Source organism: Triturus cristatus, chromosome 12 (genome assembly GCF_964204655.1).
Source record: "Triturus cristatus chromosome 12, aTriCri1.1, whole genome shotgun sequence".
Taxonomy (NCBI): domain Eukaryota; kingdom Metazoa; phylum Chordata; class Amphibia; order Caudata; family Salamandridae; genus Triturus; species Triturus cristatus.
The window spans coordinates 84,268,783-84,294,643 of record NC_140595.1 but is presented as its reverse complement, the minus strand read 5'-3'; the positions used below and the strand labels follow the sequence as shown (position 1 = coordinate 84,294,643).

Below are 25,861 nucleotides of genomic sequence, written 5' to 3'. Positions count from 1 at the left end.
CCTCCTGCCGGTTCCCTCCCTGGTCTCCCCCGCCGTGCAAGGAATGTGAGGCGCCAGCCCAGGCGAGGGTCCTGGGTGCCCCACCCCCTCCGTGGGATCCGGATTCTCACCCCCAGGCTCACTCCAGGAAGAGGGGGTGAAGCCAATCTCCGCCCCTGATTAGGGGGTTGTATGCAGTGGTCGGAAAGAGAGATGCAGGGTGTGCCCAGCGCGTGGAGGCAAAAGGCTTCCAGGGACACCACAGCGCCGTGCTGAAGACGCAAGCGATGCCACGGCTGGCCTGAACGTTCGGATCTTTCTCACACATCTATATAGGGAGGGTTCGAGGGTCGGCTTCCCGACCTAGTGGTTAAGTCACGTGTGAAGAAGGGTGACTGATATACGTCCCGGCCAGGGCACGAGTCCTAAAAAACAGAAGTGCGGGGACTAACCAAGTTAAGCAGTATGCATGTGACATAATGGCGTATGACATCACAGTACAGGCAGGGCTTTAAGTGGGCCGGCTCTAAACGGGTCTGAGCACCGGCAGCTTTTTAAAGGGGGCCTCGAAACGGGTCTCTATCGGGCTCTGCTTTGTGCACTGGCACAGGCGGTCCGTCTTTTTTCCGGACTGCAGTGACAGCAGGCACATCAATGCGCGCTGCTTACACTGCTCACTAGTGGAGAAGTTACAGCATGACGTCATGCCAGGGGCGCGTTGTAGGAGAGGGGAAAACCTTTAAAGAGAGTAATTTTCTCTCTGGATTTCCCTTCTTTTTCTGATACTTAGGAGCAACAACATTGTCGTGATGTCACCAGGGCTTTAAGTGGAAGCTTTCTCAATATTATATACAAGCCACAGCTGCTGCTTATTTATCTTTTGCAACTAACAACCATTGACAAAGCCAATAGTCCTGACTTGTAGGTATGACGTTACTTGTTGTATCACATATCTGGATGCAATCACAGAACCAGCAAAATACAAGTCGGGCGGCACACTATGCTAATCACAGATTTTTGGCTTACGTGTTTTAAGCCACGCCCCTAATTTCACTTGCCACGACCCTTTGAGAGACCCCCCAGTTTTTTTTATCCCACTTAAAGCCCTGAGTACAGGACATTACGGCACATGACACCATGGTGCATGACACCACAAGTGGCATCACAGGAAGTGACATCACAAGAAATGACATGAGATCGTAAGGCTCACACATATGTCTAGCAGGTCTATCATGAGTTAATTTGAGAACATTACAATATTTTACAAATTAGATTTAGCGTCAGGGTTGTGCCAAAAAAGTGACGCAACCCCGAAGCAAAATCCGGGCCTCAATTTACATATTTACTTTTTTAAACTCTGCCAGAAAAAATTGCCAACAAAGAGAAACAAGGCAATAAATCTGTTCTGCTTAATTGGCTGCAAAGTCTTCATTTTAAAATATCTTATAGGGTTAAGGTACCAGCTGCAGAGATCTATGTGTGCCAAATAAATCTCAAAGGAATAATAATAACTGTAAGAGAATTCTGGAGGATAATGTATTTGCTGGAGATAGGTATGTTTTGTCTAGTCCTAGTTTTGAATCAAAGTCGCCTAGAGGGTTAATAGGTCTCCTGCAAAGCACATTATGTAACGCGCAGATGACAGATTTTTATTTTATGTCAATTAGTGAAGTGGGTTGCAGCTTTTAACACAAATCCTTTTATCACTTGCAATGCATACATTTTCACTGTCTTATGTAACACATCCTGCACATTGATTTACACAAATTTCAATGTATAATGTGTACGCGTGATGTAAAGCGCTTGGAAACCCTCCATTCGGATGAGTAGCGCTATAAAAGAAATAAAACAAAATGGTGGTATTTAAATTGTTATTTATGTTAAATACTGGGACAGACCAACACATCTCAAATTCCTACAGTGCATGCATATCTCTTAACGAAGGGCCTGAACAAAGTCAAAAGCATTTCCCTAATAAGTACTTGTGAAGTGATAAGCTGGGTGCCTTTGTTTCCCCTCGATTGTGTTTAGGTGTCCAGGATACACCACAAAAAGAGGCCTGTTGGCCGGCCTTTGTTACAGGCCCAGCTGAAATCTGATAACTCCCCTCCCGCCTGCTTCAAATGAAAGCAGACAACCTGCAGGGGCTGCTGAATTTGTCCTGGTGTCTGAAAATTACACCAGGATGAGCTGACCATATTTCTGTGGGGCCCAATCACTTGGCAGGGTAGACGGCATCCCCCTGTGAAAAAAGTGGCTAGACGCCATCTTGTAACCTTGACTTGTGCTGAGGTCCCGGCTACTCTCAGATCCTGACTATAGGCGGAGCTTTGGTTCAGTCATCCAGTACTACCGAAAGCTGCCAGATGTAATGGGACTTTACCTCTGGCGTGCCTTTTGATCTTGCCTCCTGCCAGGTATTATGCATCTTTGCTTTTCAGGCTGAGCCAGGTGTTGTGCAACACTATCCCAGCATCATGATGCCTAACACTGCCAGGTATTGTGCACCTCTGCAATAAGATGTATCACACTCCAGGTATTGTGTACCACTCTCACTGCACCCAGTTTCCAGTGTCACTTTCTGTCAGGTATTGTGCACGTCTAATCCTGGATTTAGATTCCTCGTACTGCTACTGTAGGTATTGGGCATTCTTTATCAGTCGCTGGATTCAGATTCAAAGAGTCACATCAGGTATTGTGTCCCTCTAACCCTGGATTAAGATACCTCACACTACCACTGCAGGCATTGTGCATCCCTACCACTGCAGGCACTGTGCATCCCTATCACTGCAGGCATTGTGCATCCATACCACTGCAGGTAGTGTGCATCCCTACCACTGCAGGCATTGTGCATCCCTACCACTGCAGGCACTGTGCATCCCTACCACTGCAGCATTGTGCATCCTTACCACTGCAGGCATTCTGCATCCCTACCACTGCAGGCATTCTCCATCCCTACCACTGCAGGCATTCTGCACCCCTATCAGTCACTGGATTCAGATTCTACAGTGCACATCAGGTATTGTGTCAAACTAACCCGGGATTTAGAGTCCTCACACTACCACTGCAGGCATTGTGCATCCCTACCAGTGCATGAATTGTGCATCCCTTCCCCTGCAGGTATTGTGCATCAATTCCCCTGCAGGTATTGTGCATCCCTATCACTGCAGGCATTGGGCATCCCTATCACTGCAGGCATTGGGCATCCCTATCGCTGCAGGCATTGGGCATCCCTATCGCTGCAGGCCTTGGGCATCCCTATCGGTGCAGGCATTGTGCATCCCTATCGGTGCAGGCATTGGGCATCCCTATCGCTGCAGGCATTGGGCATCCCTATCGCTGCAGGCATTGGGAATCCCTATGACTGCAGGGGTGGTGCATCCCTATCACTGCAGGTGTGGTGCATCCCTACCACTGCAGGTGTGGTGCATCCCTACCACTGCAGGCGTGGTGCATCCCCACCACTGCAGGCACTGTGCATCCCTACCACTGCAGGCACTGTGCACCCCAGTGCTTGGTTCAGATTCCAGAGCGTCACATACGGCCAGGTAGGCACTGTGCCCCTCTAACCCTGGATCCGGATTCCTTATGCAGGTACTAAACGCCCTATCGCTGGATTCAGATTCCAGTGTCAGGTGTTGTGCCCCCCTTACCCTGGATTCAGATTCCAGTGTCACACTCTGTCAGGTATTGTGCCCCTCTAACCCTGGATTCGCATTCCTCACATTACCACTGCAGGCATTGTGCACCCCAGTGCTTGGTTCAGATTCCACGGTGTCATATACTGACAGGTACTGTGACCCTCTAACCCTGGATTTACATTCCTCACAGTCTATACAGTGTTTGTGCCAACATGGGAATTATGCGTCTGCCGCAAATTCCATTTGACAGGTTGGAAGTTCCAGTTAATGCGCACTGGAATGGGGAATAACGTGCTGTCTGTTTTGAAGTCCACAACTCCGACCCGGGCGCAAACTGTGTTCTCTAATTAGCGAATCTCACGTCAGCACTAATTAACAGACGCGCTCTTGCTCCCGCGTTCAGCTCCTCGCCCGAGGTCGGATTTCTGCCTCACATACCACTCCAGCTCAAGTGCTTAGACAAGAGAGGCCGGGTTTACTGACGCGATGTGAAGAGGGCCGCGGAGGTGAAACACACGACTCAAAAGTACCACCCACGCTGTCCTTGGCGAGGGAGCCGAGTTCGCAGGCCTCAGTCACCCGCGAACCCCGCAGGGCCCTGTCTGTCTTTCTGGCAAGGCCTCCCTTGTCTGAATTAATTTCGCTTGTAACTTATCTCGGGAACAATCGAGGTTCCGCGCGGCGGGACGGATCCGGAGGAGGTATTTCTTGTTTTGATTTTATGACCCGAGTGGAAACGCGATCTGCGGTTTGGCTGCGGCTGGGTGTGCCAGCGGGGGCCTCCATGGATCAGACACAAGTGCCCCCCAGGAGGGAACATCCTCAGAGGTGCGGAGGCCGCGATTGCCCGGGCCTCGTATGGGTCTCTCATCCACCGATGCTGTGCACTGGTGGTTGACATGAAGCGGGCTGACAGGTCTTACGGCTGCCAGAGGCGCGTCACTTTTGAAGCAGTTCTCCGGAAAGCTAACTAGGGAAACTTTCTCAAACTTTGCCAAGCCTGGCTCCGAAATGTTTATGGGCTGTTTTTAGAATAATAACGAAAAAAAACAGTGGAACTGGTAATGAGAAAGGCAAAGTTCCGACATTGCGATCCAAGATTTTTTCTATGTTAAAGTTGATGGGAGGGCACAGCATTCCTAAACAGAAAACTGAAAGAGTGCGAGTACCAGAGCGCACTGTGTGACCTCCGTGGAACCAACACCAACATTTCGCAGACAAAAATAACCAAGGCGCTTATCCTCTACCGCCCAGCACTTTAGAGGCAAAGCGCCTACTTACAAGCCCAGCTCCTCTGAAGGTTGGCAACGACTGTGAAACTGATACAAGGGGAAGTGTCTCACACGCGTTCATGTTTTGAATGCAAATAGAGAACAAACATGGAAAAAATCTAAATTGAGAACATTCTTTCAAATGTAAAGCAAAAGGCACAATGAACCACACTGCACCAGGTTCACACTTGGAAGCAAGATCTGAAGAATGAGATTCGTCAATGTGGAAAAAAACTAAACCACAACTGAAAGCCAATCAATCTTTATCACCATTCTCATTGTATTACAAAAAAAGTAAACTTTTAAATCTGAAAGTGTGTGTCCCCACTCACAGTAAAGCACTTGACTAGGAATGACGCCTCTGGGCGCTTTATCTCGCAGAGGCAGCAGCACACCGTGACCACAGTTTATTCATCTTACACCGGAGCATACCCTTTCACATTAGTTGTACCCAAGGGTTCAAGTCCTGAAGGGCCTGTCCTGTTCCAAAGTCTGACGCCTTAAACAATCCCTCTTGGCCACAAACGTCTCCGAACCCGGTCCTGCTAAACCCCACTGACGCCCTCGGCTCAATCAGACACCACCAGCACTCAGAGTCCATCATCCAACGAGGCCTTTCCAGACACTCATCCAACCTGACTTTAGAAATATCCGCTGCCTGGGTCCACAGGCTACAGCACAAAATAAAATCTTGGACGGAGTGTTGAGACTTTTCAAACACCCTCCCCCAGTCACAGGTCCGGGTTGAATCCACCCTTCTTTTGCTCGCCACCTCACCCCAGGTTCACAGGCAGCCAGCGCCGGAACTGGTCTTACTCTAGAAAGAACACTCCTTCAACGTGGGCGGGACGGTCATCATTCTAGCTCCACGGATCCTTTGTTTGGTCGCTTTGCAAAGGTGCCATTAAACCAGCATCCCCCAGAGAACACTCCACACTACCCAGCTGGGATGCAGCCCCTCTTGAGAATCCAGCTCCAGGCTGAAATCCACAGTTTCAACAAATCTTGACATCATTTACTAAACTTGCAGTTTCCTTCCCAACCCTATAAACAATAGTGCGGACCATGAATCTTTCCACAGGCTCCACAGGACTGGTGGTTCCCTTGTACATACACTACCATCATTACTGTGACGTGCACTGAAGACCGCAACCTTCGCCCTCAACTCCTGTATGTGTGACGGGGTGGCCTTAACCACATCACCTGACATCCTAGCGCTGCACCTGGTTTCCTGCACCATAATCGGAGCTCGTTCCTGGCACTCACACGGCACATACATGTAAAGGCCACATCTGCAGTCTCACACCAAGGATTGCTGGCCTCGACACAAACCCCCAGCTGTGCCAGCCTTCTTTAGCACTGAGCATACATCATACAATGACCCTCCTTCCTTTAGCTGCGCCCAATCAGCTGTGAGACAGTCAATTTTGTTTCTATACATGCAGCCACTGCATGTTTTTTTCACACCTATGAGTTAACTGTGCGTTCTGTAAATCACAATAAAACTAGAGCACTGCGCGCCACCAATCTTTCGTACACGTTTTGTGAATTAATATGTGCCAGAACAATATGACCTTGCTGCCGAAAACAAATGGAACCTGTGCTAGACTCCTTTACATCAACTATTAATATTGGTGAACTCTCCGGACATGGCCATGGAAGTCGCGCCCCTGGCTTTCACATACAGGATATTCCCGATTTACTTAAAAGCTTTGATTCCAAAATAGGTCCCAGGGTAACTTCACGACATTCGTATCCCACTCAAACTCTTGCTTATCAAGTTCTATCATCTAGGCCAGGTACGTTAAAATAATTCAGTCCATTTGCACATTTAATCACTAATTCCAAGGTGACACATTTCAATAATTATTTTTTTGTACGATACCATATTAAACGTCTTTGGAAAAGTCTAATCTTGCAGCATGACCCTATTTTGTGATCAACATTTTACTTGACCTCTTGAAGAAAAAAAAAAAACCTCAGTATGCTTGTTTGATGAGAAGTACGACTACTTCAGCATTCAGGTTGGGTCTGCAAATAACTATTGGCGTTTTCAGATGTTACAGATCCATACCAAAGGACGGACTCCCTCACATTCTGGAAATAGAGAGCGAGCAACGATTTTAAGGCGTCAAGCTCTGACTTCACCCCTTCAACTTATCAGTTATTAGGTTTCTAACCAAGTTTAATATCTTATTTTGAAGTAACTTTTGGTATGGGCTCTTTTCAGTTGTAGGGCACAGTAGGAGCTGGTGACAGCACCCTGGAAACTGCGGCACTCAGTGCCACCGAATAGATGCTGTTTGGGTGGCAGCGGTGTGGTCTTGTCCAGGGGTGCACCTTTTATTTGATCTCCAGTAACACATTTCTATTCCAAAATCAGTATCTCACTTTTGTTTAGTTTGCACAGAAGGACCAAAATGGGATTTTCTTTTTCCCCAAAGGAGGCTCCTTATCCAATGTGACCGAGTAGACTGTTGCCCACACCGCAGCGCCATAAAGTCTGCAAAAGAAGGATCACAAATCACTTCTGACTTGGGTTTGATATAAATGATTGGTAGGAAGGGGCAGGTTCTCTACATTGTCTGCTACAGCACCAGCCGAATCCAGGCCAAGAATAAACAAGCATTAGCAAAGTCAGTAGGTCTCGCCTTTCAACACTATGCACTAAACTATCGGCTCTGTCAGGTGGCATCGAGCATGCACAAGCAAGCACAATGGCCATCTTGTAGTGGTTTTTCCTAAGCTTCCCAAAGATGAATTACAAAATAGCTGCTGATCATGTGCGGGCATACTCGGCGGCCATCTTTTAATGTTTTTCACAAAGCAAAAGAAATACTTTACAGGATTGGTACAGTGCACTCATGCATGAGCAAGCATCGGCTGGGGGGGGGGTGGGGGTAAACGGTTTAAAACCATGCAAGAATAGCTGTCTACTGTTATATTACAGTAAGAGGCAGATGGAGCACTTGGGAGACGGGTGTGCAAGAGGGCAGTGGGGGTGATATTTAAAAAGAGACATGGGGCAGGAAGGGTGGGGACAGGAAGCACAAGGAAGAGAGGGATGGACAGAAATATTCTCTCATGTGCAGTACTGCAAGGACCTGACATCAGTAATGGAAGGATACAACTCTTCCTGTCAATGTCCTTGGAGAACATCACCCCTGTCCTACTCCAATTTACATAAGAAATGAAGACAAACTCCTTTATTTAACACCACATCACAATGAAGTAATAGTCCATCGCCGCTGTTCGAATCCAGCTTTCCCTCCAATCACCCATCATTGACTGTATCTTTGCCTTTGACCCTGTACAGTGCTGCTCTACCTGTCGATTAGGTGTGTGCTGTACAAATGCCACAAACATACCTACAGGTACAGTAACAATTCTGTGGCCAGAGAGAAACTGAACAGGCATAGTAACATTCCTAAGAGAAGAGTGAAACTAAAGAAGGGCAATGTAACATCCCTATCAGCACAGAGAAGCTATACCTGTAGGCACAGCAACCTCTGAGATGACAGTACGGTCAGACGCCAACACCACTGTGGAGCAAAGTGAAGGTAATTACAAAAGCGGACAAAAATGAGAGCAGAGTGAAGAAACCCATAAACATCGCAACATCTGTGAAGAGTAGGCAGAAGATATACGCATAAGATACACACATTAAGTTTCTACATTAAGTTACAATCTCGGACTGCAGGCTAGAGCTGCTCACAGGCACACTTGGATCTGTGAAGGGCAGACTGAAGATGCTCTAACTTACATCCTAGAACAGCAGTTTTGGGAGTACTTACAATGTAGCACTGCTAGGTTAAGGTACTCATGGGCACAGTACCATCTATTCAGAGTAAACAAACTACCCAGAAGTACTTGCATTTTTTCTACAGTGTGTAGCAATGCTGACAGAATGACATCCCTCTCAAACTGAGCAATGCTATTTGCAGACATTGGGTCGTCATATTTGGATATAACAATGAAAGTAACAGTCTAATACAAGACAGGGAAATGCTACTTACATATGTAGTAATAGTCTTCTCCTGGCCTGAATTCAAACCCCAGCGAGAAGGGCGTGAACCTCTGGATCTTCTCTGAAAACTTGATTGGCCCAAAAGGAGCGTAGGGCCTATTGCACTCCCAGCGTTTGTGGGCATCATGCGTCTCATAGCAGCCGTGGTAGCCATCGATGTCTACCATGAAAAGCGTGAAGGACTCCGTGAGCTTCGGTGGGACGTGCTCCTCATAATGCGGACAGTAGATGTCCAGGTAGTCGTTGATGTCCACCTGCACCGCGTAATCATCCTTCAGGAACCTGAGGGAAGAAGAAATAGGACAATTTAGGCTTGGTGGAGGCAAGGGTCAGTATCAGAAAGATCAAAAAATGTGTACATGGGCAAAACACCAATGGTGCATATAAGGACGTTTTAGAAGCAGCAGCTGGGGATACAACGCAGACCACAAGAACAGCTCAGTGTGTATTTTAACACCTGAAGTGGGGCTACACATACATGCATACCCACTGAACAGCTCAGACAGTGCTCGATTTATTGAGGGGGAAAATAAACCTAAGTGCAGGGCCTAACGTTTGGTTATAGAAGCACACCGCCTGTTCCGATGAATGCACAATTGCCCTATTCCAAGGCTGCCCAGTCAATATTCCTTCTCAATGCCCGTCTTCAATCACCCGACATTTCATCCATTCTTTTAATCTCTGATCTCTTCTTGCCACGGATTTCTATTTTCTTGTTTTTTCTTTCTCCCTTTTCTATTTCTTTCTCAGAGTCAAAGTCTTATGATGAAAAATAAGCACTTGTTACGATTTTTTTTTTTTTTACAGACTTTTATATAGCGCGAACTAGACCAGAGACATCAGGCATCAGAGCGCTTTGAGCACCAGTTTTGTTACAGATGGACACATTCTTTTTTGTAGGCACAGGGAGATTAAGTGATTTGCCCAGAATCACAGGATGTTGAGCGTCGTTGCAGAGACTCGAACCCAGTTCCTCAGCTTCGAGGTCGACCGATTTAGCTGTATAGATACATCCTCTCAGGTTATTGGTTGGCTTATGCGGGTTGCTGTCCCTGGACCAGGGTCAGCCTGGAAATCACCATTAAACTTATCCAATGTCCCTGTAGGATTCCTTGTGCTTTCAATAAGGAGCTATAGAAGGCAATAATGTGCCAGAACACCCTCCACTCAACAAATATTTTTACAACAAAGATCTGGCACATGCAGGCACTTTCTCAGTTTTTTGTATGTATATATAGGATTGAAATGAGGGAAGATCTTTTTATCGGAATCCTCAGCCAACTATTTTATAGCATACTATAGCCAAATCCTATGTGCCTACTAATTTTAAAACAGCTAAAGAAAAAGGAGAGAAGTGGTCGGTCAGTACACTCATGTCAACACATAACCCCCGGTTTCAAGTGTATATATGCTGAAAAAGTGTAGAGTGCCTGTAGGATTCCTGCCTGCTGCTCATATCAATCTTGGACACACTGGAAATCCCAAGCTTGCTTCCACGGACTACAGATTTCAGAATGCTCTGGCAAGTATTCACAGACACCCGGAATCCACTGTGCAATACTTTCTATGGGACTTGTCCTGCTGTTCCTCAGCAATGGATTCTCTCTTCCAGGAACTGAGAGATGGGAATTGCACACACGCCTTTAACCACTCCAGTGGAGCCTAGTCATGCGACTCCACCCTGGGCTTGCTGCGGCCTGGAACTGCGGATATGCTGCCATTGCCCTAAACTCCTTGTTCGTGCATTGATGCTTGAACTTCTGTGTACCGGAACTCTTGTTGCCTGGTTTCCTGACCAGTTCTTGCCTAGATTCTGCCACAATGTGTGTCATGTTCTAGTGCAGCTTGCTGCAAATTTCTGCTTTTTCCTTTACTCGCTTGTCTATGTTTTGTCTGCAGTCATGGGCTGCTCCCTTTATTTGTCCCTATTTTGTTCCGTCTGTTTCTGATATCATTTCCCTGTGCTAACTCTTTTGTATCAATCTTTTGCTCTTATATCTGCTTCCCAGTCTACTTTTGTTTGCTTCTTGTTGTAGGTGCCCTTTGTCAGTTCCTCATTTTGTGTTCTTCTGTGTTATTGCAGGTCGTCTCTTGCATGCTGGAGTTCCTAGAATCCTTGTACGTGCTCTGCCTTGTTTTTTCTCGTTTTTCTCAATTCCTTGCTCTAATATCACACTTTTGTCTTATTAGTCTTATGCATGCATTCTAGTGATCTCCCGTCCGTGCTTGTTTACATAGACAAGTTTTCCCTCTCCTACACGTCTTCTACTTCTCTTGGGATCTTTGTGCCCGGTAAGTGCACACCATTTCTACAGGGATTGGCTTCTGGTTTCCAGTCCTGCCACATCCTTTGACACGTGTTGCATGTAGTCTTAAGCTCCTGAACTGTGTCAGTGTGATATTTCTATTTTCGTAGGAATCTCCAATGTGTCTCCTTCTGGAAGAATAGGGATGTGTCTTCTATATGCAAGTTAAACCCTTGTTTGTGCTCTAGAGAGGCATATGGGTTTGTCTTGCGTATGCAAGTATAACCCTTGTTTGAGCCCATTATCCAGATAATCACTTCTGCTGCCTTTTTCAATGGGTTTGCAGGGTGACTATCTGCAGGACTGAACTGCAGAGACTTTCCCTATTGCTGTGGGAAGTTCAGTCTCATCTGTGTAAAACACTAGTGGTAATCAATAATAATTGGTTCCCTTGCCTTGCTTTCTTCACCCTGTTTGTGTCTGTTCTTTCCTAGTGTACGCCTTTGCCTGTTTCTCTGCATCGGTATGCCAATTAGCGATTTTACCTCCTATGCCCTTAGGGCTTGCTCCCTTCGAGCCCCATATCAGCCCTGATCCCCAGAAGAGTGTACCGGTAGCCACCATCTTCCCAATTTAATCACTGAGCTCCGAGTACACAATAACAGCACCACCTGAGCTGCATAGAGACTTGCATAACTGTCCTGATATAAATTAGCAGCAGTACCCTTGGTAGCACAAAGACCTACAGACCTACAGTATGCCGTCTCAGCACGATTTACCGCCAAAGCTGAGAAACAGCTCATAGTGAATGCTAATCAGTGCTTAATTTGAGCCGGTGGTTTCTTGGGCTCAGCACTGGCATTTAATTGTCAAAATTGGCACTTATGACAGTCTGCCACATGGTGGTGCCGTCTGGCTAATTTAGAGATGAGCACAACAAGTTTATTAATCCTACATACATTAAAAATTACTTATACCTGCCACCCAAGCCAGTCTTATAGCTTTGGGGCCTGGAATAGTCTAAATTGTCACTGTTGTAACAGTGTGTTGGTTAGTAGTTGTGTTGGTACGGTCATTGGCAGCGCTGGCTGGAGCAATGGGTGGTACACGCTGCAGTGATCTCATGGTGAGGACCCTGGCAAATTAAGCGTTGATACTAACAGGAGCTTGGGCAGCACACATCTGTACATCCCGTGTAAAATTTAAAAAGCAACTATCCAGGATTTACAGACCTGTAATAGAGTATATATTACCTGCAGCAAATTGGCCAGCCCAAAGACCAAGGTACAGACATCTCAAATTAAGTGTTAAAAGTAGCTTAGACTGCACACAGCATTTACTAGGTGTATATGTAAATATCTCAGAATGTGCTGCAGCATGGAGAATAAATGTGTGAAACAACAACTGCAGCTTAGTGCACACATACCTGTGAGCAGCACATAATAATGCATATATGTATGAACATGATCGAGTATGCCGCAGTAGCCTGGACTGCAGCATCTTAGGGTTCACACAGAATCTGTTCAACAGCTCGTAGTATACACCTGAACATCTCCTATTGTGTAGCAGCAGCTTGGGCTGCAGACAGCGGCAACATTGACCAACAGTTTTAAATATAGATGCATTCAGCAGGAGTAGGTCAGAAATATATTGGGTTTAAAATATGCAGCTCATATTAGTGAAGTGCAAACATCTGCTACCCCAGATGGCACAGGATTTGGAGCACTCACATATTAGATATTTCGTTCAGGAACAAATGTTTTTAGGCACCTTGATAATAGTTAGGGAATGCGATAGGAGAAAACGGAAGGGGTAAATAGAAAACAATACTGTGATAAAATATGTTTGCAGAAATTACATCGGCGTAAAAGGAGATTCAGGAAAGAGACGAGGGAAATATGCATGGGGTGTAAAGGACATGCATGAAAAAAGAACATGTGAGGGCAAAAATGGAAAGGATTTGAATTACTGTAACAAAACATAAGGGGTTAGGGATAGAATTAATGATAAGGTCATGGAAAGTCTTCATAATTAGAGGTGGGTTAGTTAATAGGCATGGATTAGGAGTAGGGTAAGGGCTAAGGGTTCTGAAAAGAGTCAACTAGTAGGTTGGATAAGGTTTACATTCAGGGTAAGGTTTAAGCTTAGGGGGTGGGAAAGTAAGGGTTATGCTTGGGAACGTGGTTATGATAGATTGAGTTTGGGATAAGGTAAGGAAAACCCATTAAACTATGATTATGGTAAAGGATTATTTGAAGTTTAGGATTAGTGTTAGGGGTATAGGTAGCATTTCGGTTAGGCAGTTGCAAATGTTATATTTAGGTGTTTATTAAAATTAAGAGTAGTTGCTGTTAGAGTTAGGTTTTATGATTTAATCGCTGATGTAGAATGCTTTAATGCGTAGAACATTTTTCACTGAAAATGTTCTCGTGTTTTATTTTCCATTTGAAGTATAGATTTTATCACTAAAAATGTCTGTTTTCTCACGTTCAATCAAAATTAGTAACAAGACGTGCTAAAAGGCACGGAGGTAAAGTGATGAATGAAGTGAGCAGAGACAAGTAATACGATGTTTGAAACAAAAACACAGTGCAGCACAATCCGATTAGAGGCACTATAACAGTACAAAGCCCGCAAGTGAACCAGGAACAAAATGCCATTTAAAAACATCATGACATCTGTAAAAATAAAAAAATAAAACAAGAGTACGCTACTGAAATTTGAAATAGCTTTTCCCCCGGAAGAAACCTACTTGACGCTAGCAGCTTACAACTGAGGAGGGATGGTAATATGGGACAGACAGATGTGCAGTTCAACCGATCCTTAACGAGACCGTAATGTTCGAAATTAGACTGCACCTATCAGGGACACGGAGAGCACAAGTCAGGCAGCCCCCTGCCAGGAGAGATGGCTTAGGGGCGAGACTGACCCCAAATGAAAGCCAGCATTTTAGACTTCATCAGCTAAGAGTTAGAATGCATAGATTTAGGATGAAGACAACTTTAAGCTGTGACAGAAAGCCAGGGTTAGTCTGTTCTTATGTAGGAAAGTGCGCCCAGGCGTTGGACCGCTATCTGGGACAGAGGAGGAGAGGATGGGAGATACACAGGGGGAGAAAGGAGGCACTCGCCACTGAAGGCAGGCCCCTGCCAGCAAAGAGTAGGCGAGAGAGGCGCGGAGCACGTGTACCTGTGCGTGCCACGGGCCTCCGTGCCCTTTAATAAGCTCCCACCCCCTCCTGCTTCCCGTCCCACCTGGATAGTTCTGCAAATGGTAACATGGTGTCTGCCCTCCAAGCCATAAATCAAACCCATTTAAAACTAACAATTTCTCCCTCGCTGGGGGACATGCGCATCTTTTTAATGATCGCGCCTCGCTGGCTAGCTGCGCTGCCTCATTACTGGGTCGACAGAGCCTTGAGGCGGAGTGAGGGGCCATCTTACCCCGGCCCCTCCCTCGAAAGCGAGATCAGCCATTTCCCAACACTTGGATTTAATAATCGCAACGATATGGTGTCCAAAAGAACAGGGTAAAGGCACCTTTCACTGTATTGCCCAACACCTTTATAAAATGGCTGGAGTAACTCGCATATTTTAGTTATTGGATAAAAGGAAATTCAGTTTGTGCTATGAAAAAGTAAATTAAGGTAAACAGATAGTGCTTCTAGGCCTCGTGGGAGTGCCTCTCTGGGCTGGGATAACAACCAGGATTGTAAACACATTTCCACTTACTCTGGGTGCATATTCGTCACCCACTATTCCCATACACAACCCTCTGGTACATAAGAATTTGCCCTGAAACTTCGCAGTTGGCTATCAGAGGCCACCTAGTCTATTGGCAAACACTAGAATGGCTGAAACGCCTCTTCCTCCAGAATGTCGAGTTGGGCTGTTGGAAGTTGTATGTCATATCTTCCAGAAAATTCTAGTTTGAGGTAGAGTTAGTCAGACGTCAAATGTTTGGCTGGGTTTCCAGGCGTAGAGGTGTGCCCCTCTGCACTTGACAATTTTACTGAGTATTCCAGATATTCCCCTCAGCAGTGACGAGTAGCCCAGCTCCATGAGAGGCAGGCTACTCATAATGCCAAGGAATGCCTTAGCACCCTCAGGAACCACCTCAACCACTTCTTTGTGATGTCAGGGACCTCAAGACTGCCCACATAATGCTTGGGATGTCCTCTCAGTTGCCCCCGGCGGCTTATTCCCCTTTCCTCCACCAAGACTTCTGATAATTTCAAAGAATGCACATGTACACTTTGTTCCCAATAATACAATGTACAATTTATTATTATTGCTTTGAGCAAACCTAAATACGATTTGCTACTTTCATTTGAGGCTGGTTAGATATATGAAACAGATTCCCTCCTCCATGCTCCTGTGGTTAGGATTCTGCAGAGATTCTGCGGAGTTGCTGCATGTCACACAAGTCCTGCTGCCCTGAAACCGGGCAAACCCGACCTTGGATACTTTCTTTGCTTGTCTGCCTGATTGAAGCCTTTACTTTACTTTATAACTGAATTCCTTGAGGTTTACGAGCGGGCCTCGTGATTTCTGGTTATTCTGGTGGAGGCAAAGTGCGAGTTCCTCACCGGCCGATTTTATCAGCGCCATTCCGGGATTAATCCCACAACAGCCGCTCTGAGGCGCGGACTCAGCGCACAATGGGGGTCACATACTGTACGATACCAGGCCCGATGCTATCGCGCTCCGAGGGCAGGCCTGCAGCCCGGCCTCGCCGCACATACAGGCCCTTTTGTTCAGCGCGCCGCTAATGGCCAAAGCAGGCCCTCGGCGGTGGTCTGTGGACGTCCCCCTGGAGAGGAGGCCTGAGGCTGGCCTGGAAGTCCTCCTGCGAGGCGGGTCAGCTCCCATAGACAGGCCGGGCTCTAGAGAACACGTCAGTCAGCGGCGGGCCCGCGCGCAGGAACGTCAGCGCGAGAGCGTGTACGCACGGACACGCGTTTTACGCAGTGCACGCGACTCGCCCTTGCAGGTAGGCACGTGCCTATATAGCACGGATCTCAGCTAAAGGGCGCCGGAATCCTAGGCAAGGGCGACATGTATGATTCGCCCCATGGCTACGTGTGAAGTCTGTTTTGGAAAAACCTCCTGACCTTCACCCATCCTGCATACCAAATAATTACTCGTCGTTTTATTACTTTCTCTTTTTTTTAGTCACCGATTTTCTTCTCCAGTTTTCTTTTTTGTGCTACATTTCTTAAATGGTTGCGAGGAAAGGGGATTTTTTTCGTTTCGGGCAACCACCAAAATCGAGTTTCGGAGCCTGGAGTAGTCTCACTGGTGTTTTCCATCTTGAATTATCCTTGAAATGGGGTATGACCCTTCGAACAGCAGAAACTACTCAGTTGGTGGGCACCTGTGCTAGGATTACGGAAAGGTGCTGTTGAAGCAGCAAATAAGATGTACTTGAGGTCACATGCATTAAAAGAAATATAGCGCACAGCATGCGCACTGCAGAGTATTACATTTACAAGAGGCACAAGATTCAAGGGAATGGTGCTGGTGAACCTTAGTGCGTTCATTAGGGCATGTACATGAAACAGATTGCAGTACACTAGTGTGTGCATTGTTAGTTGGCGTGAGGGTATACAACAGGTGCAAGGATAAACGATAAACATGGTGCAATTGCAGTACACTAGCCTGATAGCATCAGAGTGCATTTTGGGCCAGATGTATCGCACTGGGACAGAACCAAAACTTATTTGCATAAGGATGACCTCTGTATAGAGTGGCATAGTGAGCAAATAACAATATACTGGAATGTTTCTAAGTGTTATTACCAGTGGCAGAGGGTGTGCCACTGTTGACCAAAGGCAAGTGCTTCTGTGTTAATTTGCACCCTGGTCTGGCCTTGGAGCAGAAATGCAGCATATCCTATAAACCAGTGTCACTGAAGTTATGCAGTGGCAGGGCGGAGTAAATTATGCGGCTTGAAAAGCCAAATTAGGCAGCGTAATGTGGCACCTTTTGTAATAGTATTACTTCTTTATTTCATCATTTTTAAACTTGGTAGCACTGTCTGGGCATTGCTAGCTCCCCATTAGTACCAGTTTAATATGCAAATATAGCAATAAGCAACAGAAAGCTGACCAGTGAGACCTTTCACCGCGATGGAACACATATAGCTGCATGTTAAGTAACTTTTGAACCGTTTAAGCTAGAATTTTTTGTTTTTGTTGTTAAAATCTGCAGACTATGCGGCAAATGGCGGATTATGTGGCTAATGTAGCAAATCTATAACTATGCAAAAATCGCAACAGCCGCACAATAACATTATTTCAGTGGCCCTGCCTACAACAGACTTCACCGAGGTAAGCAGGGAACTCCACTCCCCATGATATATACTTCAGTGCATCACTATGCTGGAATAAACCTCCTCTCTCCACCTTTCATTACCTACCACAAATTAGAGATCCTATTCTGAACGGTAACCTGACTCAGAAAACACTCCGTCCCCGACCTAGCCGTTGCACCACCAGGTTCCAAATACATTATCTAGATCCTCGACCCCCCTCCCCCATCGTGTGGGGCCATCTCTATCAACCCCTTTTTGATCTGAAGCTTTTCAACAGCAAATATCTTCCAGTTACTATAAATCTATCCACTTGCTGCTGCAGAAAAATCCTCCTCCTCTACCACCTCCGGTCCCATTAACATCCTTACTGTGTTTATTTCTCAACATCCATTCATCTCTTTCTTTTGTCAGACAAAATAATTGTTTTTGGCGACTACAATGCTTGGGTCGACGATCCTGTCTTCAATGCAACTTGCAAACTCATAACTACATGTATTTCCCTTGATCTTGCATCAGTTATTAGTACAACCCACCCATGAAGCAGGGCATGCTCTGGGTCTTATTTTTGCACAACCTAAACTAGCTCACTTTAAAGCCACCCTCCCTCTCTCCTGGGCTGGCCACAGACCCAGCTTTTTCCACATTATGTCCTCTCTTTCTAAAATAAAACCTCTTGGGTCTAAAGTTAGCCGTGAGAAATGTCCTTCCTTATTAACTTCCACAGTCCTCCCTTTCAACTCTGATACAATTTATTTTTAGCAAGGTTCCATTAATAATTGGATTACAACCACTTCACAATTCATGAGAAACTTTCCAATTCCCACCCCAGTTCTCTCTCTGCTCCTTGGTTCACCTTGAATATTGTTGTGGCCAAAAGACACAGTAAATCACAGAAGCATCCCTGGCGAGCTACCTATTCAGCCAAAGACAAGTCGCTTTGCAAACCTGAGCTTCTTCGCAAGTATGAAAAGCTGTTCTGACGGACACACACATACCAGTCACTCTTCATGCAAGTCTGGAATTGGCTCCTAACCACACCAGAGAAGCCTTCTCTATAATCAACAGTCTTGCCAACCTGGGAGTCAGAAAACCCCTCTATATTACATTCACATCTTTGTGATGATCATCAACATTCAAGTTACAAATCCATACTATCCTCCAGTCCGTCCATCCCTCCGTCCTTGGTAACTTCTGGCCGGCACTCGCCATCTCAATCTTCTCTTTCCAATCTCAGTCACTACCTTTCTAGTTTGGTCTCTATAACCCCCACTCTTATTCTTTTCATCGTCAGCAACCTATCCTCGAGACCCCCGCCAAAGTGCCTATAGACTTTGTCAAAACCATTGCCTGCCCCAATTAACCAGCTCTCTTTCTAGTGCTTCTTTGGAATCAAGTCAGGCTCCCCTGGCTAAAAAAAAAGCCCATATTTTTTTTCTTACAAAAAGGAAGCCTCTGCTGACCCTAACATACTCACTACTGTCCAGTCTCCCAACTTCCATTTAACACCAAAATCACTGAATGAGCGGCCAATGAAAAACGTAATCTGCTCACAGAACACAAAAATGTATACTCCAACCACCAATAATCTTTGTGTTCTTGCTTGGATATTGAAACAATTCGGGTCTCAGTAACCATAGATATTCCTAAGCTTTTAGATGTCATTAAGGATTCTGCACTTATTTTTTTTGACTTCTCTGCGGCATTCGATACAGAGTCTCACTGCATCTTACTCGACTGTCTTGCCGATCTAGGCCCTGAAGAGTCTGCCATTCTGTGGCTTTCCTCGTTCTTAATTGCTGTTCCCAGACAATCACACTACCTCCTTTTCAATCATCTCTTAAATCCATTTACTGCAGAGTTCTCCAAGGCTCCAGCCCGTAGACTCGTTAAAATCAATGTAGCTCCTCTAGCAGTCTTGGTTCAATCCTTCCATCTCAGCTTTACGCATGTGCATATGACATGCAACTCATCCTATGCTACGAGGGTCCTCAACGCCATCTTCAAGCTCACTTTAAAGAGTGTATGCAGGCCCTTGCCTCCTGGATCGACCACAGCATACTCCATCTTAATACAGAGAAATCAAAGTGAGCATGTTTGGCAGCATCTCTACCTGGTCTCACGCCAGGTGGCCGAAAGAACTTGGCTAAGCAACTACTCCAGCTAACTCAGCCAGCAATCTGGAGCTTGTCTTTGACACCCATCCTTCTTTCTCCTCGAACAGTTACTAACACCCAAGAACTAGCTTCTTTCTCTCCAAGACCACTCACAAGCTTTTTTATTTTCCTTCCCAGACAGTCGTCCAGAAGTTGATTCTTTTCTGGCCTAATATAACACCCTATTTCTCAGTCGTCTTCTAGTCTGTTCCTTAGCCAGACTTCAACGCATTCAGAATGCTGCAGCTCACTTGATCCTCAGCCTAAACTGTTGTTTCATGACCCCCCCCCACCTAAGAAGCTCTACCAGCTCTACCAGCAGCTGGTCCAGTTTATTCGCTTCTGCTGCAAAGCTTTACAGCTGCTGTTAACAAGTTATATTTCTTCCCACTTCACCAAGTATACTCCAGCCAAACATTTGTGCGCAAGCTCCACCGACCATCCTCCGTACACCCCCGTCCCCCAGCTCTCCCGATATTAAAAATGGAGCTTTTCAACTCTTACTTCCCAGGCATGGAATTCCCTGTCTGCCTACCTCCATTCTATCGCCTGTCACACCACCTTTCGAAAATCTCTTAAAACCCAGCTTTTCTCAGAGTATCCTTGTGCATTCCCTCTTAGACTGCAACACTAGTACACCCTATTTCTGGTTCAGCGTGCACTTTACAAATACCAACTCAATCAATTAAATGCGATGGGTATGCCCGACACGTGTCTCATGCTCACTGTGCCATAAGCCTCAAGCTTTACCTTACTAATGAGTAAGGTATACCAAAATCACAACCATCAACAGCAACTTCGCACACCAAGCCAACACCAGAGAACTCCTTGCTAACCTACCCACCATCAACCAAGACGGCCACCTGACCAAATGGACAACCCACACCAAATACAACACAGAGGCAATCATGCAGGCCATCCACTCAGGGGCCCAGGCGGACCCATGCCCCCACCACATCTACAAACTGGGAACATCACCAATCAACACCACCCTGACTCGCATTACCAACACCTCCATCTTGGCAGACACTGTCCCGGATAAATGAAAACTGGCAGAAATCAACGACCTCCTCAAGAAGCCCACAGCTGACCTGAATCAACTGAGCAACTTTCAACCCATCTCCCTGCTTTCCTATACATCCAAAGTGATTGAGAAGGCCATCAACACGCAATTCCCAACCCACTTTAAACTTCATCATCTTCTAGACAACCCTCAATCAGGATACACAGCACCAAAACAGCACTCATCATGGCCAGCGATGACATTCAAATCTTCCTGGACTGAGGAAAAAACAGCGGCCCTCATCTTGTCAACCCCTGTGCAGCAATCAACACTGTCTCCCATAACACCCTGATCAAAAGATTCCATGGGTTTGGCATACAAGGTTCCGCTCTCAAATTGATCAGTTCCATCCTCATTGGAAGAACCCAAAGTGTCAGGCTACCACCCTTCAAATCACAGACCAAGAAAGTGATATGCAGAGTCCCACAGGGATCGGCCCTCAGCCCCATGCTTTTCAATATATACATGACACCGCTCGCCAACATCGTCCGATCACAAGAATTCACAGTCATCTCCTAGGCCGATGACACCCAAATCATCATTTTCACCGACGGACAAAATAATCATCGCCAGAACAAACTTCACCAACTGCAGGACCGTGGTAGCAGACTGGATGCGAACCAACTGCCTGCAGCTCAGCTCCAGCCAGATGGAAGTCCTGGTCTTCTGCAACAAAACCTCCCCAAGGGACTACACCTGGTGGCCGTCGGAGCTTGAACTAACAGCAAAACGCAAAGAACATGCAAGAAATCTAGGGCTCGTTTCCTAGAAGACAAGCTCAACATGATGGCTCAAGTCAACTTAGTGTGCACCTCCTGCTTCCACATCCTATGCAAGCTGTGAAAAATCTTCAAATGGTTGCCTCAGAACACCAGACGGACAGTCACACAAGCACTTGTCACCAGCAGGCTGGACTGCGGTAACACTCTCCATGTCAATCAACTTCTACACAAACTCCAGACCATCCAGAATACCGCTGCAAGACTCACACTCAACCTTCCACACTGTACCCCAGGAAGCTTAATTGGTTCCTCAAACACAAGTACAGTCAATTCAAACTTTTAATGCACACATACAAAGCGCTACAAAACACAGGTCCAGCATACTGAACAGCTGCATACACTTTCACCAACCCACTAGACACCTATGCTCTCTGCCTCACACTCACTCGTCGTACACATTCCCAGCACCCGCAAAAGCACAACTGGAGGTTGCTCATTCTCTTACATCACACCAAAGACGTGGAACGACCACCTCAACACATTAGGGGCCATATTACAGAAGTTCCCCGGGGGCGCAATGGGCATTTCTGCTCGCTTTGCACACCCCCGGGGCACTTTGGTATTCCAGAAGGGCCTGCAGATACTTGTGCAGCCCCTTCTGTAATACAGATAGTACTGGCACACATATAGCACCAGCATTATCACCAGAGGGTGTTTCCTCATTTGCATGAGTCCATGCAAATGAGGGAATCCCTTTGCCTCTGTGCCCGCACTGTATTATAGACGGGGCACAGAGGTAAAGAATCTGTCAGGAGGCGCACGGAGTGCACCACCGAAAAGGTGGCACACTGTCAGCCACCTAAAAGGTGCCGCACTGTCAGTGCACCCCGTGATGGCAACCCTCTAAAGGGGGGTCCTATGGACCCCTCCAGACATCCTCTTGCAGGCAGGTGTAGTCACTCACTGCACCTGCCTGCAAGGGGATCTCTCCCCCTCTTAAAAGTGCAGGCGGGTTGCAGTCTGCACCGTGAAACACGAAGCGGCTACTTCAAAACCGCTCCATATTTCACTTGAATGCGCTACTCCAGAGCAACGCAAGTTTGGGGCTGCCCTGGGAACAGCACATTCAATGTAATAGGGTGCACTTTCCCTGCTTGCGCCTGGCGCACCTTTATTGAGGTGGGCGGTGGTGCAAATATGGAAAGTGTGCCCAATCCATAATGCGGCCAGAGAGCCTTCTCCTCACATCTTGAGTTCTGCAAGAAGCTTAAGACCTGCCACTTTGTATATACACCTTTGGGACAACAAACCTACACATCTGCTGAAGCGCCTGGATACCCTCTCGGGCGATTAGTGCGCTATACAAATCAATATAACATAACGAGGTTTAAGCAGGCTGAAACCAGTATGGGTCCCATCCTCACTATGCCTTAGGACTTAAGCTGTTCTTCACTGATGGGACCGTAGGAGGTTGTTTAGGTTTACATCTGGGGGGCACCTGATCTTGCCACCGACTGGACTATTCTTCTTGGAGCACGACCAAGGCTCTCTTACATATGCCTGGTCTCCATTTCGTCTGGCATAATGTGCAAGAAACAATAGACTGGAATGCGGCCCTGAGTGATCACCACTGGCTGAGATTAAATCAAGCATTCCTTCGATCACTATGTTGTTTGTGTCAGTACAAGAGAGCAAGGCAGAGAAAGCGTGCCTATTTCTCACACATAGCTATACATTTCAGTAGTAAATGGGGAGGGACAAGGGCTTTTTTTTATTAAAACAATAATTCAAATTAATTAGACACATTAACAAAATTCACAACATACTAAAAATGTTTGTGAGAATAGGATTTAATTGTTTAGCAAATTATTTGTACATTTTAATATATTCTAATTCATTACTATTAATTCACTTGAGTTATTATGCTATGTGATTTAACTTTTAGTGCTAGGTTAAAAATAAATGTAAACTTAAGTTACTGTTTTATTTTTAATTAAAATATTTTTAATAATTTTGTTAAATAATGATAACCTTTAATCATTTTCCCTATACTTTCCCATGGTGGCAGAGATCTCCATCAATGTATGCAAAGTTGCTAGTAGTAATTTAACACTTGTAAATCTGCTATTGCAGGAGGCCTCATCCTCTGATTTGCGGAGGGTGGTGACATGCAAGTTTACTCAAAAAGAAGAGGGAGTGGCCCTACTATCCAAGGGACAAGGTGCCAGTATTCAACTGAAAAATTCAATAATTCCCTTGGTAAGCCCAACAAGTAAACCACAATCAATCATGCATACCAGATATCAACCTCATCATTGTTTTGTAATTCAATCAGTATAAGGAGAACCCAGCAAAAACTATAGACATACAGTGAAAAAGAAATCACATAATTTTTTATTATCAATTAAAAAAAGCATTCATATATGACATCATTAAAAATAAAATTATATCAACAATGTATGCAGCACCCTAAAATGTACATGCGACAAACCAAAAAAATGAAAGAGACAGAAGCAAGTGCCAAATTCTGCCGTTATAGTTAGCAGATCTAACTATAACTCGCGCCCCTGCAATGCACTGCTGATGACGTCACATATTACATCACTCATGACATGGTCAGTGACCTCACTGATGACATCTCTAACTATAACTACCTACTGGCGACTGTCAGTAGGTAATGTAAAATATATATATATATATATATATATATATATATATATATATATATATATATATATATATATATATATATATATATATATACTCTGTCTTTATCTCTTCACTCTCGGTCGGGTGCTTTAAAAAAACAATGTATGCACTTCGACTGCTGTACGCACCAAACACCACCAATCAGATAGTTATTATCAGCTTGTGCACTAGAATGGAGAGCCAAAATGCACAAGCTTTCAAGGGGAGGGATCGGATTCCGGGCACAAGAGTCGCAAAACTCTTTCTGAAGTTGCATGAGAGGGGGGGCTTGGGTGTATTTGCATGAGTGAGTAATGGTACAGCGAACGAGCACAAGAGGCGAGTGCACGTGCAGAGTTGGAGCACCCTGGATTTCATGCAGGAGAGGGATGTATATAATCAATGTGTACTGCACAGGAGGGACGAGCCTGAGTTCACCAGCGTTGGCGCGCACTGATGATTTCACAAGAGGGGAGTCCGTACACAGGAAAGAGCCAGAGTGCGTCACAGCGGAAGTGGAGTACCCGCTCGAGAGTGAGGCTGCACCTGCACAAGGGAGAGCAGGGACGCGCGTGCTAATAGAACTCGATGCTCATTGCCTGCTTCTGTTGAGTGATGCGCATTGGAACGCGGTAAGCGAGCCTCATTGGCTGCAGACGTCTGCTGTCTGATTGTGTACAACCATGACGAATGGCAGGAGAGTTTTCCACAGCTCGCCGACTGCAAGCAATCCAAGTACTTTTAACTCGTTTAATCCGTCTCAACCATTAATCAGGCACCTTACTGGCTTCGGTATACAGCCAGTGCAAGATATTTGACACCCCAGGCATAGTGATATTTTGCCTCACGGCCTGCAACAACAGGGCCATATTTGCTGCATGCAAGAGCAATATGGCACCCACCTCTGCTGCTGCCCCCATAGTTGTCCATACAGAATTGCCCAACACTAAAGCCTAACCCCATTTATAGGATTGGCCATGCTTCCTGATAGACCAAGAGGGGATATGCACTGTTGGGTCTATTGACCAGGCCTGCAGGTAAGAAACGAAAGCTGTGCAGCATCAACCGCTCCACAGGATCATGAGTTTATTTAAAACTGATATTTCAAGCCCACTCCCGCTGACTGATTTGCATATGGCTGGGTCCAAACTGGAATGGCAAGGTGAGCAAAAAAACGATGGATTTAGGCCCAGATCTCTTTTCTGGGGTGAATGTATGACATTGTTCTGCATTCTGTCCATCAATAGTTCTTTTTGCATTTGTCACCCCGAGTGGGACGGGTATGCTCAGACGCGAGTCCCGTACTCTCCATGCCACTGGAATCAAGCTATCCTGGCTGAAGAGGGGTGAAACCCCAAAACTGGTCCTAGGATGCTTGTTTCCAGTCCAGGGAGGACCTGGCCTGGCAGTTCGGGCTGGACTGTTCCCATTGGGCACAGGGTCAAGTCTGCTTTGCATATGGCTGGGTCCAAACTGGAAAGGCATGGTGAGCAAGAAACAATGGATTTAGGCCCAGATCTCTGTACTGGGGTGAATGTATGACATTGTTCTGCATTCTGTCCATCAATAGTTCTTTTTGCGCTCCCGCTGACTGGCTTCTGGGGAAGGAGGGGATGCAGCCTTCAGGATGTTGTAGTGGATTTTCAGACTGTGATGGCTGGATACAAACTGGTCAGAAAAGCAGGGGTGGGTGGGACTTGCAGAGTTACCTAAAAACTTCACGAGATTCCGTGGTGTCTGCCAACGGGTTGAAAAT

General features: G+C 46.0%; 1 protein-coding gene across 1 annotated transcript in view; it reads right to left on the bottom strand.

Annotated features, from left to right (window-relative positions):
* EFNA4 (ephrin A4) overlaps positions 1-25,861 on the bottom strand; it is a 202,896-nt gene that overhangs the window by 98,946 nt on the left and 78,089 nt on the right. The window contains exon 2 of the mRNA XM_085636812.1: positions 8,908-9,200. Coding sequence (XP_085492938.1) covers positions 8,908-9,200 — 293 coding nt within the window. The remainder of the gene's footprint in view (positions 1-8,907; positions 9,201-25,861) is intronic.